This window comes from Rousettus aegyptiacus, unplaced genomic scaffold, assembly GCF_014176215.1.
Source record: "Rousettus aegyptiacus isolate mRouAeg1 unplaced genomic scaffold, mRouAeg1.p scaffold_m13_p_8, whole genome shotgun sequence".
Lineage (NCBI taxonomy): Eukaryota > Metazoa > Chordata > Mammalia > Chiroptera > Pteropodidae > Rousettus > Rousettus aegyptiacus.
This window is the reverse complement of record NW_023416311.1, coordinates 9319289-9338633: the sequence shown is the minus strand read 5'-3', so window position 1 is coordinate 9338633 and position 19345 is coordinate 9319289. Positions and strand designations below refer to the sequence as shown.

Sequence of the window (19345 nt, the reverse complement as noted above, 5' to 3'; positions counted from 1 at the left end):
TTCTGTTTCTCCAGAGAACCCTGACTAATACATGTTCTATTTCCACATCACATAAACGTGATGATAGCAAGGAACACGGCTTGCCTGAGAACTATACCTATACCCATCTGAACTCAGTTTTCCACTCTTTCTGTTATTATCTTCACATCCATGAATCTCTGTGTGGGCATCAGTTCCTGACCATCCTGGGCAAAAACTAACTGAGCAAATGGTCAGATGCCCCCGTGACTTTGTTACTTGAGGATAGCCCTCGCATCTGAATGATGACCAGCTCTCCGTTACTGAGGCCAGAACCTTCTGTGCTCAATCTAGCGGTCCATGAATAATGAGGTCTTCCAGTACGGTTGGTGGGAACCACACTATTCCTGGGCCCACGGGAGTACCAGACACTGTTATTTCTAATCTATGGGGGTGTTTCTTTCCCTAGCCCTGATTGGTTTCCTCACCCACAGGCACTGATCAGTACCTAGATCAAAACTAAGGAGGACCTTAGACAGATCTCTGGGGTTCTTTGTTGGTGAAGATCACGTTTCTCTGGTACTGTCCTGTGAACTCTAGCTGCCTTTGTGTCCTAAACTCATCTTTACCTGTCCGCTCAGAGTCTTCCAGGCTTTACCTGGGTTCCCCGTCCTTAAAACCCAGCCTGGAGATGCTCTCAAGGAAGTGAGCTGAGGCTCATGGGACTCACTCTCAAAGCAGTCGGCAGGGGAAGGCCTAGAACTCATCTAGTTTATTTCCTATCTTCTTTTGCCTGATAGCCAGTGTCTTGAAAATCATCATTTCATATATCTTTGTTCATTTTTGGTTGTTTTAGTCAGTAGTATATATCCAGTCCCTATTACTCCATCTTGGTCAGTAGAAGCCGATATAAAATTTAATGAAGATAATTATGACCATTGACTCAGTCAAGCATACCCCCAACAATTAACATTTATAAACCTAAAACATTTTTATAGTAAACAGTAAAAACCTCAATATCATTAAAAAAAAAATCAGGTTAGAATATTATACTTTACTAGGTTTAGAAAATAAACTGACATTTTCAACAAGTAACATCAGGTTCTATTATTTGCCATTCATTTAATAAATCTCAAGATATTGCAGAAAAGCTGGACACCTACCCCACTCCCTACCAAAACAAATATTTTCTTCTAGCTTTAGAAGAACACGTATAAATTAATCTGATCTGATGAGTGGGTACTTCCCGTGGGTAATTCAGTAATCTCATGCTGACTGAAAGCGGGCAAACCATCTGGGCACAAACGGCTCAAATTCTCACCTGTAAGTTGACGAAGATGTAGTGTTATGACCTCAGTCCACATAAAATGACCACTTAGTCCCAGACAATTATGTCCTAGACACCGCCAGCTGAAACTTTAAAAGCCAGTTTGATTTTGTTTTGTTTTGAGAAAACGTGAGTAAATGATTAGAAGCATGCTCCAGGCTTGTGGAGCTTCTAGTTATAGAGTATCACAGACCAACAGTTCTTTCTGTGATTTTGCCAGATGTTTGGCCAGTAAAGCTGCAAGCATACAGAAGACCTATGCTGTCCACAGATCTACTTGTACTGACTCAGGTATAAAGATCCTTGAGGTAAGATATCGAAGCTTCCTGTCATCTCTCATTCTCATATCTATCAGTCAAATTCTCATTTTGGTAATGATTATAAATAATGATGATTACAATAAAACTAATAAAAATGAATGTGAGACATATTATTATAAAATAAAATGCTTAAAGAGGCCATGGAGGTGATATAAATCAGTAAGTGGTCCAGGAGGGAACTCAGGTAGACTGGGAAGGCTCTACTTGATCTAAAGAGCACTTTCCACAGCCAGCTGACCATCTCCAGGTGTGAGAAAAGTTCTGGTACAAGATGGTGACACAGGAAGCTCCTGAACTCACTTCCTCCCATGGACCCACCAAATTCACAGCCACACATGGAGCAACTGAGATACATGAGCTATATAGATGGACAATTCCCTCTGAAAGAAATCCAGAAACTAGCGGAGTGACTCCTACACATCAGGCGAATGAGAAAATGCCTGCTAGAGTAACCGAGGAGGGCGGATCACTTCCTAAAGTATATAAATGTCTAACCACTGTATTGTATACCTGAAACTAATATAAAATGTTAAAAATTTTAAAAAGTGGATGGGAAAGGCTGAGACACACTTCAATAAACCCCACTCCCAGCACAATGACATACAATTGAGAGGGAACTCACAGCTCCCACCCTCTCCCCTAGGAGTGAGTGGTTTGCACCCAAATGCAGTACCCCAACTTTTGAGACTTCCAGACGGGAAGGTGGGATTATTATCGGTCCTTCGTATTTTTCAAGATTAGCTAAAAATGTAATTTTTTGGTGAAATCTAACAATTCTGAAAACAGTAAAATCATTCTGTGAGTCAAAAACAAAAACGACAACTAGTACTACTACTTCAGGTCAATTTGCAGCTATGAAAGTAGAATAATGGAGTTCAGAGCCAAACAAAACTGGATTTGAATTTTGGCTTCATTTCATATTAGCTGTGTGGTTTTTGCCAAGTTACATAACTTCTCTGGTCCTCAGTTTCCTCATCTATAATATGAGTTATTATGATTTGTAATTAACCTGCTGGTCATCTACCTCTTCCTTATTCCTAACAGAACTTATATTTTTGAGACTTCATGCTTCCCGGAAGAATCCTTGGGCCTTGGGGGGAACTTACCCCATCTCCAGTTCTCAGAGTAAGTCTGGTTTGGTTTAACCTAATCATATTTCCTTTCTCAGTAATTGGGTCAGGAGTCCAGAATAAAGCCAGTTAGTATATGTCGTTTTCAAAATGGTTGTAATTGACCCAAAGATGGACACATGACCTGATTTGGCCACAAAGAAGTTATCCAAGCTATTACTGACAACAAACTTAAGGACATTGAAGAATCAGTTTGAAGAAAAAAAACAAAACAAAAAAACAAACCACACTTCCCAAAGAGCAGAGTTAAGAGATCATAGGGTGGGAAAAAAACCCAGAAACTTGATCATACTATACCTGAAGTCCACCCTACCTCAATCACATAACTGAATTACTTGATTATTGCCTGCAGTAAAAATATTCTAACTCACATAAGGATTAAAAATCATATATTTGGCACACTTAATACATGGTAGGTTGTATCATTAGAGTACATTTCCATTTTATCACATTTTAAAATATATATGCTTCCATAATATAACTTATGAAACTTAAAGTCACCCCTCCCCCATCCCCACACGCATAATGATGTATCAATCAAAATTAAATTTTTAAACTTCTCTTTATTAATAGGGACGGAAACGAAAAGGAAATGAGCAGAGGTCTCTGCAGAGTTGTTCTCCATCACGCAGGAAACTGAACGGTGTATGTTTATCCCTGGTGTCTGATCGGGACTCATCCAAATGAAGCAAATCCCCGGGAAACTGGCTGTGGGGATGTAGGTACGAGTACACTACACATCAGCAGACCAGCCGCTTCATTCACCGAACTCTGGGGCTTGTGTCCAAACGCGGCTGGCCCCCCATGACCACGTGGAACTTAACCAGCACCACCAAGACGAATATTCCTGGGACCCACGCCAGCCTCTGGGGCGCTGGGAGCCTGCGCAGGGGCTCAGTTACACCTGCAGGCTGGCAGCACTCACATGGAGGCGGGAGGTGGGGGAAGCGGCAACACAAGGGGACAAAGGCAAAGAGCAGGTGAAGAGCCTGTTCTGGCTGCCTAGCTCCCACGTGGAAAGGATGACAAGGAGCGTTTCTGTCTTACATACGAGGCGGTACGTAGACAGACATCCTTCCGGGAGGGCAAACAAAGGACGGCTTGGAAATGAACCAGCCCTGAGCACTCGTCCTTCACACTGCACCACATGCTCCTCCCTGGTGGTAGAAAGAATTTTCAACTTTGTTGTTTTGTGCGAAATCAGATGCTTCTCAAATCACGTAAAGAATGGAATAAAAAGCAGAGGTTTATTTTCCTCCTTCCTGAAATATTAGGTCCTCATCTCTCCAGGACCCAAGCTTGGCTCACTATCTGTGCCATGGGCCCGGCCTCATATTGTACCGGTATCCTTTGACTCAAAGGATTCACTGCCTGGCAGTTTATCACATGATAAAATTTACTTTACAACTAGGTTTCATTAAACCCAGATCGATCAGTAATGGTCATAGATTATTGATCTCTGGAAGGTCCACTGCACCTATCACAATGTCTAACATATAGCAGACACTGTACAGACACCCACCTGGCCCCACAACAAAATCAGGATTGAGAATGAGAAGTCTCCAGCAGGGCAAAGAGAGCTGAAATTCACAGCCTACCTCTCCCTCTCCAATACTTCACTTTCCCCACGGAGACCGCTTGCTAATTAATGTGAAGTTCTCCACGGCTGGAACCCAGTCCCTCCTCTGATTCTTCATCCTTTCCTCTGTGATCTCACCCAGTCCCGGGGCTTTAAGTGTCATCAATAAGCTCAAAACCTGTACATTGTATTTTCAGCCCAAACTGACTCTTCTCTCCAATTGCCCGCTGGAGATTTTCAGATGGGTGCCTCAAAAGTGAATCCAACTAAACATATTTGAAACCAGATGTGGCCCTGACTCACTCGCCCCAAATTTGTTTCCTCCCCAGTTTTATAAAAGGCACCACCACCTATTCGGCTGTACAAGTGAAGATTATTGATTATTATATCTCTTTTACCACTGCATAGTCATCAATCAAGTCTTGTTAATTTTACCTCCAAAACATGCATTAAGCCCACCTACTTCCCTCTGAATTTGCAGCCTTACTCAAACCCAAGTTGGCATCTTCTCTCTCCTAGCCTATGTCATGGTCCCCTAAATGGTGCCTGCACTTACACGTAAGGCCCCCTGTCCCAACATACTCTCTGTCATCAGAGTAATAAAGATGGTGCTTTTCTTTGCTTTATTTTTTTTTCCCCAGAAGAGATTTGCAGCAAATTATTAGAATATGTCACCAAATTAACAAGTCTCCTTCCCAGTATTCAACTCTGGAGGAAATAGATTAGTACGTCTTTTCGTGAGGCATGCTAGTCCCCGAATCCAAAGATCTGCATCTGGACTGGGGCAAATGTGAACAATACTTATGCTTTATGTACGACTACAAAACACCCAAAACCACCTTTCCCTCAAGGTACAGGCATGGCCGATTTCTGGTCCTTTCAAGTTGCCAGAATTGGGTTTCCACCATTTGTCAAGCTATTCATTGGATGCCAATTGGAAATGATTGACTTGCATTGCAGGGTTGGCATACGGTGCTTTTGAGTTCCAGCCAGAAAAGAGAGGGCTGTGTTCCAGGAGAGATGCCGCAAATAGAGATGATGCTGAAAGAGGCTGTTGACTCAGCTCTGAGGCTCAACACCCAGGGGGCAGAGCCCACCTCTCACAGTTCAGCGGGACACCTGAGGGGCCCAAATCAAGCTGTGCATCTGGTCCAGGGAAGCAGGAGAATTAACATCTATAGGGTACCAAGTACATCCTAGATGCCTGGCTAAGTCTCTTGCATGCGTTTAAATGTCACCATAATCCTCTATCTCTGTTTTTGATCAAGGTCATGAAGGCTCAAAGTAGTGAAGTAACTCGCCCAGGACAACCCAGATAATGAGAGGGTTTGAACATAGCACTGTCCAAACCCACATTCCACAAAGTCACATGGCCTCATGGAATGTGCTTTGGGTTCTCAGTGTGGCACGTGCCCCTGGATTCTCTCACTACCATCTCGTCAAGGCTCAGCCCCATCCTCACCCCCACCCCCTGTTCCTTAGTCCCGATTAGATTTTATAGTACAGGCCCACAGGATGGCTTCGTCTCTCGGGTGCCTGGTGTCATTGCCACAAACGTTTGTCGAGCCTAGAGTGATCCCACAGATAAATATTTGCAAAATGCTATCACGTACACCCAGGGAACTTTTAAGTCTGGTCGAGCTCGGAGAATTAACTGAGCAGGCTCTTTTATCGGTATTAAAAAAAGGAACCAACAGTGATCGTTCTGATTATCAAATAAAAATATGCCAACCAGGTTTAGTGCAGTCTCTTAATGGGCCGTTAAACCGGCAACTTCTCCTATGATTATTTTAGGCAAAAAGCATCGGTGTAACTTGGATATGAGTTAAACTCACTCTCACGTATCTTCCATTTCGTTCTGCTTGGGGTAATACTTTCCAATGTTGTTGCTTCTTGAAGCAGAGTCCTGACTTTATAACTCAGGAAGTTAATGTGAAACATCTAAGTGGTCAAGCCAGGTGTCATCAGTTAAGACCAAGTCACTTCCCTGCAATAATAAGACACAATTCTCCCAGGAAATGTTCTTTTCTCGCTTGTTTGGGCTATAGATCTACTTGAGCATTTCTATTTGACTTCCGATGCAGTAACTTCTCCACATCCTACCCCCTTAACTAAAATGGGAACAACAGGACATATAGCTGTAATTCAGTTGTTAAAAAACAAGATTGAAGTATACTTCCATTTTTCACTTCCCTGCCTGTGTATAGCTTTCAATATAACCAGTATAAGTTAAGTAACAATGATAATGATCATCATTATCATCATAGTGAAAATAAGAAGACAATAATAACAGTTATTGGGAAATGCCTACTACCTGCCAGGCACAATATGAAGTGTTATACACATCTACTTACATTTCATTCTCCTACAATAAGAAGAGATGACTATAACAAACACACACGCGCGCGCGCACGCACTTTAGGAAAAAATATGAGTTCAGAGTGGATAGTCATTTATACTTGGTAGGTAGGTGGCTAATTCAAAACCAATTCTGCAATATTACCCAACCTATGAACTTCTCGATGCCACGATGAGCTTCTTCCTCCCGCCAGATTCCTCCCAAGGTAATCCTTTGGCAAGAGGGTTTAGACCTGAAAAACATCTACCTCTCCCTTCTATGACCTCCTCCTCCATAAGTGTGAAATGTGTCCCCTCCAATGTAGAAGAGGAAACACACGTGAATGTGCACATGCACACACACATTTTATCAATTACATGGTAATCATTTACAGACTGCTTTCAACACGCCAGGCTGTAGGGCTAAGAGGTAAATATCTTTCTTACCCCCGTGTTTCATCAGAGGAGGCAGACCTGAAGGAATTAAGTAACTTGCCCAAAATCTTGGATCTCAGAGAGTTCAGATCAGGGATTCAAACCGGGCGGCCTGGCTCCAGGGCCCACACTTTTAACTGCGATACCACCCTGCCTTCCAGGGGGCCCCAGCCACCAATGAATTGGACAGATTCTTGGGACAGAACTGGGCAAAACAACCTAGGCTCCACACCAGCAAAACAGGTAATGGTTTACCTTCATGGTTCTGGGAGTTGCCAGTGACATGCTCTGTGCTTGGCGAAGGAACAGATGTTTAATAACTTTGCAGTAGCAAGGAGGAGGTTACATAACATGGCTGAGCTATTTTTGAACTTCGGAAAATGCTGACTGCTCTTTTCAAAGTGCCTTCTGTAAAACCAGGAATATTAAACATAAAGAACACTTCCCCCTTTCCCCTACTTTTTGAATTCTGACGTCCCAGAAACAGAAACAGGCCCACAGTAAGACCATCAGCACGTCATCCTCAGCAAGCAGTCCTTCATATCTGTCCAGCATCATTAGTAATAAGTCATTGTCACAATATCCTAACTACACAAGTTCTGTGCATAAGATTACAAGGGATGTCCATGAGGGCCGCCAAGGGACATAACTAGCTAGCCCCAAAATGCCATGTGCAGCCAGTCACAGCTGGTCACCAGATCCATCAGGTGTGGCTTCATCTGCACATCTTCTGAAGCCACTTGCATCCTCCCGTCTACACAGGGGGAGTAATGAGAGCTATTTGTTTACTAGCTGCTTTGCAAAATGAGACTATTTAATCCAGTTGAAAAAAAAAATAAATTGAAAGCTTGAAGTGAGAACGCCTGAGTCTAGAGTCCTGAGCTTCCACTGGACAAGCTGTTGGGTCCAACTCAGGCTGCAGACACACCTGTCCTCTGCCTTGAGCCATCCAGACTGGAGTTTCCTTCCTATCAAAAACCTCAGTGTCTATAAAAGGCGGGGGAGGGGAGGGCAAGACTAAATAAAAGATGGAACACTTATACAACAGAATACAAAACAGCAACTGAGAGGAATATGCTAGAATTATATGTATCTTTAGAGATCATTCTTGAAAACAAGGGTTGAGGTAAAAAAATTCTAACATATTAGATGCCATTTGTGTACCCTGAAAAGAACCATATTAGGTCTAAGAGCACACCTACATCTACCCTGAAATACAAAACATGTACATGAATTTGGCTAATACCAAATTTATTGTAGTGTTTTCCCCTCCCACAGAGAGAAGGAAGGAAAGTGGGTCAGGGCTATGATAAGAGTTTCTCCATTGTCGGAAATGTTCTATTTCTTTTAAAATTTTAAAACAAATGTGACGTGTTAACCTTTGTTCTCTGTGGTAAGCATTGGGGTGGATGTTTTATTGGAGTCTGTGCTTTTCTGTACTATTTTTTTCAATATTAAAAAAAAAAAGAATTCTTAACATCTGAGTCATCTTTAGACAAATTTCCGCTATCCTCAGCGGACTGTACATCCTTTGAGAAGTTTTTACAGGGGCTAGCACAGGGTCCGCTGGATGGTAGCAGTGATGGATGGAGGGTGAAAAGATACAGCGCCCTTCATCCTTTTCTTAAAAACTGCCTTCTTCGGGCTTCTTTGGGGTGGTCTCTGGGAAGGGATCTGAATGTCTTGCCTATTATCCTTCTCAAATTCCTTTTCCTGCATATGTTATATTTCGATTGTCCTAAAATTCAGTTATGTTTCCATCAAAATTATATATTTCTGAATAGTCCAGTTGTGGGGCACTTCTTGTTACGAGCCCAGCCCTTGTCTTTGGGCTGGTGGCAATCCTGCCTCTGGAAGAGGCTCCATGTCTCCTGCTGATTTATCTGAGTTCCTTCCTGGTGTTAGGACGATCATTTAAAATGCTGCAAGTAGCAATGTCAAAACAAGATCCTTAAAGAGCGAGGGAGGAGAGGGAAACAGAAAATTTCAAAGGACCATGATTTCTTAATTCAAAAGTTTGTTTTTCAGGGGTATGTCAATTTTATGCACATATCTCTCATACACACACACACACACGCACACACACACACATGCACACGCACACATACCCATACACACAGACCTGGCCCTAAGATAATCCCTGAACTGTGTAGATTCAAAGGCCTAAAACCATCCAGAAACGTTTTCGAGTGAAATTTTATTCTGTTGATATAATAAGACCAAACTAGTCTGCTGACTAACTTCTGACGCCAAAAACAACTTCACTGATCACTGTGACTGTCCCTCAGTGATTCCCAGGTGCCAGGCATTATGCTAAACAGCTCTTTTCATGCGTCACCTCACGTAATACTCACAGCAGAGCCTAGAACATTGGTTCTCAGCATGTGGTCCCCAGACCAGCAACATCGGCAGCACCCAGGATCTTGCTAGAACTGTGAACTCTTAGAGCCCACCCCAGAGCTACTCAATTCAAGGTTCTGAGCGTGGGGCCAGCAATCCGATCTAATCACCAGCCATCCTGGTGATTCTGGTGTGTACTTAGGTTGAGGATCTTGCCCAGAAAGTAGGTGCTATTATCATTGTTTTGCAATGAATGACTGAGGCCCAGAAAGGTAAAATGATTGTCCAAGTCATATAGAAAGTGGATGAGACAAGATTTGAACCCTGACAAGTCTAATTCCAGAGCCCCAGTCCCTTAATCACAGTGCCACACTGCTCATTATCTGAGGGATGAGCATGGATTAAATCAGGGAACATCAGACAAAAACATGCAAGATGGGTGTATGAGTGTGATCGTCCTAAATCTCAGCAGCTGAGCCATAATGATGGGCCTCAGAGAACAAGAGACTTCTGGGAAACATAAAATGTAACATAAGTGTCCACCAAGATAGGGGGAGGTGTATGGTTTATGACATGTCCATGTGATGGGCTACAATGCAGCTTTAAAAGTGATGCTTTACCAAGATGTCCAACGACTTGAAGAAAATACTTAGGGTATCAAAAGGAAAGAAATTTAGACACACACTCAGATGGAGACTAGGGGCACCGGCAAGGGCAGTTTTCCCAAAACGTAACATGTTGGGGAGGATGTGGAAACTCAAGCACTTTCACAAACTGCTGAGCGAATTTAAACTGGTATAATTACTTTGTAGAAGAATCAGGCAACAGATATTTAAATTTTAAAATGCACATGCTCTACGACACCCAAAACTTACTTCTTAGAATCAATCCTAGAGAAATACTTGTACATGTGCATAAAGAAACACATAGGATGGCTGTCGCTGCAGTTTAGTTTTTAATGGGGGAAAAAATAAAACAACCTAAATTTCTAGCATGATGAAGATTGGGTAAAGCACAGTGTGTCCCTACTGAGGAATATAATGTATAGGTTACAAAAATATAGGTATTCATATATATGTGTACATGTATGTAAATGTCTACATACACATGTATACCTATATACACACATATCTACATGTATCATACATATGTATATGCATTCATTTATATGTATAAATATATCTACATATACTCATATATGTGTATCTACATATATATCTACATATATATACACATACATACTTGAGATCTAGCTAGAGGATGGATGGGTGGATAGATAGACAGACAGACAGAAAGACAGACAGATAAATCTCAAGTGTAGGTTTCCAAGGTATATTATTGAGTAAAAAAAGGAAGCTGCAAAAAGCAAAGTGTGAAGTTACTTAAGGAGGAGATGAAAAGGGAGTTAAGAGGGGAGAGAAGTGCAGAATCAAACAAAAAATTCCCTAAGCACACACACAACATTCTCTATTTTCCATGCACAGTTTCAACAATGAATGTATGTATGGCTCTTGGTATTTAAACCATGAACAACAACGAAACTCTGATCCCGAGCAGAGAGCCCCCTCTTACTGGTGCAGAGTGTGCAGCGGGATGTCTGGCTTCTCCGCCTGCCCGTAGCAGCTGGCCTTGGCTTCAGGGATGTAGGAGAACCTCTCCAACATGGAAGACGCAGCAGTGGTTAGGATGCCCAGGCCGTCCCTTACTCGCGCCTCGAGGCTGTAGTCCCAGTCATCGTAAGAGACTGAAATGAGTCCTGATGGAAACTCTTTGGGGATAAGCTCCGTGTTCCCAGAGACCAGGCTTGGGACAATCCAGAAGAAATCGTACCCGGTGAGGCCAAGGGAGCGGGCCTCACTCAGGATGAGGACGGCCTCATCTTTGGAACAGTAGAGCAAGATGACAGAAGAGTGGATCTTCTTCAACTGAACTTGAGTCTTGGCATCCTCGAAGGAAGTGTCCAGGGTGATCACGTTCTGCATGTCCCAACCCACAAAGCTATTGTCCACTGTGGTCTTGATGAAGCTGATGAAGTCCCTGTAGCCGGGGAAGATGGTGGTCACCAGGGAGAAGACGTGCCAGTCGTAATCCTGCATGATCTTCAGCATGACCGTGGCTTGTTGTTGGATGGATGCGCCAAACTGGAAGAAGGTAGACGTCGGGTCCTGTCGACAGGTAAAAACAAAACAAAACAAAAAAACAAAGGATGAGGCCAAAAGCAATTTATAAAGTACCCTCTGTCTTCGTAGGCTTAAAGAAGCTCCTTCCTAGACGTGAGGGAAAATAAGTCAGACGTCTATTCATTCTCAAACATTCCTGAGCACTACTCTGTGCCACATTCTGGAACGCATACTGGGATACAAAGATGAGAGAGGCCCCTGATCTTGGACTCATCGCCTGGCAGGGCGAAGAACAATCTGTTATTTTTGCCGCTTATCATCTATTCTCCTCATTTTCCTCTAGTTCATCCCATCTATCCCATCTTTGAGTCCATATGGTTCCAACAGAATGAACTCTCTCTGGCCCCCAGGCTCGAAACAGGAAAATGAAGCCAACAGAGACAAAACAACATCAGGAAATAGAGACAGATTCCTGCTGACACACTTAGACCACCTGGAGTCGGCAGTGCCTGAAGCCATACTCCGGACCTGTTGCTTATATAAACCAACAGCTTCCCATGTTCACTTCAGCCAGGTTGAACAGGATTTCTGTCACCTGAATTCTAGACTCCTGTATAATATAGAGTATAATGAATGTTGCGTGGACATCTGTCGGTTCAATCATCAGCTATTTGTTACATACCAAACTACACAGCAACACGAATTAAGAGCTTGGAGAAATAATAATATACAGACAGACACAGACGTGGTCTCTGTCTTCATAGAGCTGGTAGGAATCTGAGGAAGAGCAACTTCCATGAACCGAGGGTTGAAGCAGAATCCAGGTGCGGAAGCGGGAAATGGGCGACTGTTAACAGTCAGAGGAGCCCTGAGGATACGCCCTGACCATTCCAGGAACTGGAGATAAACGCATTACGGTTGGTGATCGGAGGCGATGAGATGATGCTGTGGGCCTGGCAGGAACCCCATCATCTATGGCCTCAGGGGCTATGTTCAGAGGCCTACGCCTTATTCTGAGCATAAAGAGGGAGCTGCTGAAAGCTCTTAACACTGGAAAGTGACATGGTAAGTGCTGGATTGAAGGACTACTCATGGTTCTAACATCTCCCCAAGTCTGTGATCTGATCACAGAACAGACTGTCATTTAGAGAAGGCAGGTGATGCAGAGAGTCGTTCAATTTACAAACTACCATCACGCTCCTTAACTTGTCAAATCTCCACGATGATCCTATGAGGCTGGTATATTGTTAGCAGGGGGAAACAGGCTTAAAATGGTCACAGCTATAAGAACCTGAACTCAAGCTGTGATTCCACATCCGGCCCCCCTTTCCAACACAAACCACGGCCTTCTTGGGATCATCGATGATGTGCACATAGCAGATGCTCAAACCACGGTGTAAAAGTGCCGGCAAAAGAGAAGGTATGGCCCTGTGTTATAACACAACAGGACTTGACGGATGCCGAGATACTTTTTTTCTGGGAACTGACAGAATTTTCACAGCCATGCTTTCATTTCGCATCCTGTATTCATCACATGCTCTTAACACAAACTCAGTAGTATGAATATGGGGGTTCCACTGTGTGCGTGTGCACGTGTGTTAAGAGTAGGTGATTCCATTTGCATCTTTTAAAACAATACTTTGTAGCTGTGCACGTCAACTCTTTCAATAAGTCTGCATAGTTTTTCCTGTAGGCGCTCCCTGGACAAAAAGTTTTATCTGAATGGGCCTAAAGTCATAGTTCTTTAAAATACTCCCTTTTCCCAAAATGCATGGGTTTGGGGGATAATCTGAATGTAGTGTGTCCTAAAGGCAGAGAAGAAAAAACAGAAATAAACATGTTCTGGGCCCTTTCCAGTATTATAGTTCTATGAATTTTAACCTAATTAAATCAATTAAAGTGGGAAACAGATTTAAAGACTTTGGATAATTACCTTTTTCCCTACAGTAGCTTTTGGAGAAATCCGATATTCTTGGATTGATTAATCATTTTAAATCATCCTCAACAAGAAAGCGACCTGCTCAAGGGCAGAGACTTTGCCGTCCTCATCCTTCTGTCCCCAGAACCTGGCAGAAGGCTTGGCACATGACACATCCGTTAATGGAGGGTGAGGAAATGCATGAGTGAATGAATGTGTGAATGAAGGCTAAGGGGAAATTCCTTGGTTGAAACGTAAAGCAAAAGGGAAGGATTCAGTGTCTGAGACTGTATAGTGTATGGCTCCTGAATGTCATGTCCAAAAAACCCCAAAAGCTTTCATCAGCATCCTACTACCCTGAGGAACCGCTCCCCCATTAAATGCTCCAAATATATGAAGTGTGTCCTTTATTAATAGTGAGGAGAATATAGAACTTCTATAAGCCTCAGCAGGTAGCCACAGAACTTCATTAAATACCGAAAAAGTCGACCACATAAAGAGCCCACCCACAGAAGGAGGCACATCAGTGGAGTCACAAGGCAGTTATGCTCATCCACCTTATGCACTGTCAGGTGCCTCTCGGGGTAGGGCGGAAAAGTTCCGAACTTAATTACAAAAGGAGTGTAATAATTCCCATGGAGATGCCTCTGTGGAAACCAGTCACCAGTCACATTATGACCACGAAAGACAAAGCGACCTGCATCTTCTTGCACTGAGCACACGAGGAACACAGAAAGCTCTCAGGAGGACTACGCTAAGGGCATAGTTGGAACTCAATAAAAATGGTCTCTGATACAACCCACCTACACACACTTCCTTGGGGCCATTCATGTTGGTGGAGAGGTGGAGGTCAACACACTAGACGTGGGAGGTGGTTTATGCTCCAATGCCCTTGCTGGATGTACTAAGAGCTAGACAGGACCGTGTATGCATGAGGTTTGTGCACAGAGCAGAGCTGGGAGCAAGTGCAGCCGTATCTGGCTTTTCGTGCAGAGAGGAGGGCAGGGCCGCGTGGTGAACGTCACAGAGGAGAAAGACAGTCACAGCGACAGCAGTTCATTACTACCTCATTAATATCCTCGTTAATATCTCCTCCCGGGATGAACAACTCTGTTCCTTCTGGGGTCAGACTACCCCTGTACTGATGGTGATTGTGTGGCTGTGGGAAAATGAACCTTTCCAGCTTCCGTTTCCACGTCCGTACAATGGGTATAACCATGGCTGTAATTATCCCAGCTAACAAGCTACAAGTGCTGACTCTACGGTCCTGCAGCTGGCTCGACACTTCCTACGTAGCATCTCCTTGAACCCCACCCCCAACACCCTTCCTCAACTGGTACCAGTATTACCACCATTTTAAACATTGAGAAACAGATTCAGAGGTGGAATGATTTTTCCAGGGTCACAAGGTAGAGGGACTTTTCACAGGTAGTGCATCAAGTTTGCCTCCTTCGTGGTTCCAAGCTCTTCACCCCTGCATTGCACTGCCGGCCACGACAGCACACGCTCACTGAGTTGCAAGGATTAAATGATCTCTGTACAAAAGCATCGCGTGCAGCGCTCACCACGTATCAAGTGCTCGGCAATTTTAAGTCACTGTTCTCTTTCCCGGGGATCGGGACTCTTGGCATCTCTTATCAGGGGCTTATATCACCCTGTCTCCAAAAGTGGTAATTCGCACTCTGGACTTGAGCATCTCCACAACGCACCCTGGTCACGGCTGCCTGATGTGGGTCACGAAAGGCTGCTTTCACCTCGCCCCTCCTCTCCAGTCACTGAGTACCCCCCCCTCAGAGCTGTCACATTAAATTCACACTCTCTAGCCCACCCCTGCATGCACACTAGTCAAACTTCACAGTTGAAATAGTATGAACTCTGGGATCTTTCGGACCCGAGTTCAGGTCCTGGCTCTGCATCAAGTAGCCGTGTGACCATGGGTAACTACTTAAACTTTCTGGATCGGAGTGCCTCCGCCTGTAAAACGGGAATCATGAGCACCCCCCCACACACACACACACACACAGAGCTGCCATGCAGACGGATGACTGGGAGGAGTAAGATGCTAATCTGCCCACGTGGGCTCCCAAGGCTTGAGGACTCCTCTCCACGTCCTCTGTCCTCTAGACCAAATGGACATTGCCAGAAACTTCAGGGGATCCTCGTCCTACCTCGGAAACTGGTCCCTCCAGATGCCCTGGCATGCTCATTTCACGTTCCGCCCCCTGCAAACCAGCCCACTCGTTCTCAGCCCACGGAGGCTGCACGAAGAGAAGGAACTGTCTTTCCTCGCAGTGCTGAATAATAATGCTTACGTCCTTCGTGGACCTCACGCGGTTACCTTAAGTTACTTTCATTTCCGTTGGCATCTGAAACTAATGTCTAAAACCCCCATGGACCAAAGGCGCTGGAATCCCCTCAGAGGGATGGAAGCAAGGGTTATTTACAGAGCATAACTGCAAAGTGAGGTGCTGGGGGGGCTCACGCTTATCCTTGGGTTTTCCTAAGGTGGTTTTACGGACCGGCGGGAGGCGATGGGGGCATCTGGCCACCCTCCCAGGGCCTGGCAGCCAGTATGCTAAATGGCCCTTGCTTTGACGGTCCTGAACATTCTTCCCACTTCCCGCCTGAAGAGCAGAGGCTGTCCCTCCTGCCCTCCCTCTCCCCCGGCCACCACTGTGGATTCCACAGACCAGTGTCTGACCACCTCTGGCGCCAGCTTCCTCAGCCGCGTGCAGCCGGGGGAGACGAACAGATTTCAGACACCCACTTTGGTTCTGAAGCAAAAGCAGTTCTCGCACCATGCTCGCTGCTCTGCAGAACACAGAACAAACTGTTTTAAACACAGAGCGAGGGAGGCAGGATGGTGTGGGATTCTGGGAGTCTGCTCTCCACTCTGTGTTTCAGTCCCACCGCGACTGAGGTCTCGCTCCGATGTTCGAGAATGTTCTAGAGCTTCACTGAGTCTTCCGGGTGAGACCTGACCCCCACAGGTCTCCAAGCCTAATGTTTAATGGCGTCTAATACCAACTTTCATTTCACTTACCCATTAACAAAGGCTATAAAGGACACCCACGCCCATTATCTCTTTGATCCTAACTACCCCAGAGATGAGGTACTGCAAGTGGTTATAGCCCTCATGGATGCCATTTCTCATAAAGACCCAGGAAGAGAGGTGGAGTGATTTTCCTAAAATCCATGTGGCCCCACGCTGACGACAGCTTGGTTCTTGCAAAATGTCATCTAGTGGCTCAGTTATTGTACATACCAGTGGCCCCCACTCCTAGCTGCGCAGGAGAATCCCCTGGAAAGCTATTAAAACAAACCAGTGCTGGAGCCTCATGCCAGTCCGACTGAAACCGAATCTCTGTGACCTAAGTAGATGAACTCCGGTGCTGATTTATGTGTTTTTCTCTGTCTCCTCGCGACGGCAGGATGAGTGTTATTCAAGTTAGTGTCTTCTAAGCCTAGCGCAACGTCTCACACCCAGAAGGGGCGCAATAAATATTTGGTGAGGAAATAAATGAGCAGGAAGCTCAGTCCCAGGAGACATGGGAGAACTGGTCGTTACTGTAAACCATTTCCACAGCTTCTTTTCCTTCTTCCTGCCAGGGTGGGTACCGACGAGACGAATAATGATGCAGGTGACCCAGCCAAGATCAAGAGCGACTCCTTGAGAATTTGCTCTCTCCTGTCAGAGGGCTGCCTTGGTGAGCCCAGGGGGAGAAGCAAGGAACGGGGCCAAGCCTTCAACCACGTGGGAGCCTGGGCTTCCCAAAGGTCACACTGGTCACGTGTGACTATGTACATGTAAATTTAAAGTATCAACTACAACTGAGTACTTGGTTGCTCAGTCACACTAGCCACATTTCGAGAGCTTGACAGTCTTTAAACTTCAAAGCTGATGGTCTCCCACCCCTGCCAGCCTCGTCCTTAAAGATGCCACTTCAGCTGGTCTGGGACAGGGTCCAGGATTTTTTTTATTCCCTGGTGAGTGCAGTGTGCAGCCGGGGTTGGAAACACGAATCTAAGCCTTCGCTCTCCAACCCTGTAGCTGTGCATCAGCTACTCGGGGAATTTTTCATGCCTTCAGAGTTCCAGGCCCCATGCCATCCCCACTGAATCAGAATCTCCACTGAGGAGCCCTAGAATATGTATTTTCCCCCACAATATGCTAATGAATGCCAAGACTTGGTACAGCTAAGTCCAACTTCCCCACAGATGATGAAACTGAGGTCCCAGAACTTTGGATGACTTGCTCTCTTTGCAGGGTCATGATGCCCTCAGGTATGAAGTGTTTTCTACGAAGAAGAGGGGGTTTGTGGGAGGAACATGGGCTTTGCTGACAGCCTATCTGGGACCTGCTTCTTACCGTAAATGAGTTATTTAACTTAAGCCTCTGTTTCCCCATCTGAAAAATGGGAGAGATAATAATGGTCACCAAGTAAAAGGTCACTGTTCATATTTTGAGAGATAATGCACATTAAGCACTTGGCATATAGGAGGCTTTTGGTCAAACTGAGTTGGTGTTTATGGTGAAGATGGCAGCCTTGACTGTCAAGCCCTAAGTCTACACCCATCACGGACTTAGTGCCCTTACCTCCTGCTTATTCCCCACCTTCTGAATTTCTAGCATCTTTGTCTCTACCTTCTTCCCCCGAGCCCTGATGTGTACGGTTGCCTAGTTGCTGAGAGACATGCATCTTGCCTGCCTCTCAGACTAGAATTCTGGAGGGCAGGGCACCATTCCCTTCTCACACTTTGCATGGCATGGGGCCATAGCTCATAAATGTAACTGGGAGTAGCATTCTGAGTCTACAGGGCTGCCAGCGGGCGGGAAGAGAGACTAGTGCTTTATGTATTTGAGTGAACCTGCCAGATCTAGGAAGAAACAGTCATCCACTGATTGCCTTTCATTCATTCAACAATTTAACACACTCAGGCTATGTGCCAGGCATTGTCCTGGGGAAGTGAATCCAGGGAACAAGGCTACCAAAGCAAACGTCCCTGCTTTTGTAAAGTTTCCATCCTTGTGGGAGGAGACAAACAAGGAAGGAGGAAATCAATACACAGAATTGTTTCAAGAGAATCAGATGATGTAATAAATAGTTCAGGAGTGGAGAGAAAAGGGGAAGAGATCCACTTTAAATCGTCTGGCCGGCTTCACTGGAGCTAATCCAGAGAATACCAAGGAAAATCAGCCAGCAAAGCTGAGGGGTGGGATGTGGGTAAGGGAAGCAGCATGTGCAAAGGTAGGTAAGGGTTTGGCAAGTTCAGGGAACAGAAAGAAGGTCAGAACAGCTGACATTTAAGGAGCAAAGGAGAGAGTGGTGAGAGATGTGTCAGGACAGGAAACGGAGGCCATATCACACACCGAGTGCCCTGTAGATCACAGTAAGGCATCCGGACTTAATTCCTAGCTCAATTTTATTCCGAACAACTCCTCTACTAAATGCCCCATTAGTGTCTCCCAGCAGGGAAGCTGGGCTCTTGGGCATGTTGGGGTTTCATGTGAGCCAGCCCTGTTCTTCTCTCTGGGATTCTGATCTGTGCCAAGAGGGGAGGCTACATTGAAGACACAGTAAGGCATGTAACTGTTCACTCGCTCTATCGTTTAGTCAGCTGGTACCCTAACCTCAGATAGTGAGGCTGGAACTCCCATGTCTGCTTGGGCATTCCAGACCACCACTGGGCATTGCCAGGTCACCATCCAGAGCCCCCCCTCCCCCCCCCTCTCTCTAGGGAGTAATGCGATGCTGGAGGAGAGAACACACAAATGCATGGAGAGATGTATTCCTTGATTTCAGTTGCAACTAGTTTAGGACAGCCCAACATCCTCTGCCATTCTCAGAACCACATGACGATGGCTGCTCTTGGCCCCAGC

At 45.0% G+C, this 19345-nt stretch overlaps 1 protein-coding gene across 10 annotated transcripts in view; it reads right to left on the bottom strand.

Annotated features, from left to right (window-relative positions):
- Nucleotides 1-19345, bottom strand: part of GRIN2A (glutamate ionotropic receptor NMDA type subunit 2A) — a 522696-nt gene that overhangs the window by 134243 nt on the left and 369108 nt on the right. For all 10 annotated transcript variants that reach the window (XM_036225800.1, XM_036225809.1, XM_036225808.1 and 7 more), the window contains one exon: nucleotides 10999-11591. In XM_036225800.1, the coding sequence (XP_036081693.1) occupies nucleotides 10999-11591 (593 nt within the window). The remainder of the gene's footprint in view (nucleotides 1-10998; nucleotides 11592-19345) is intronic.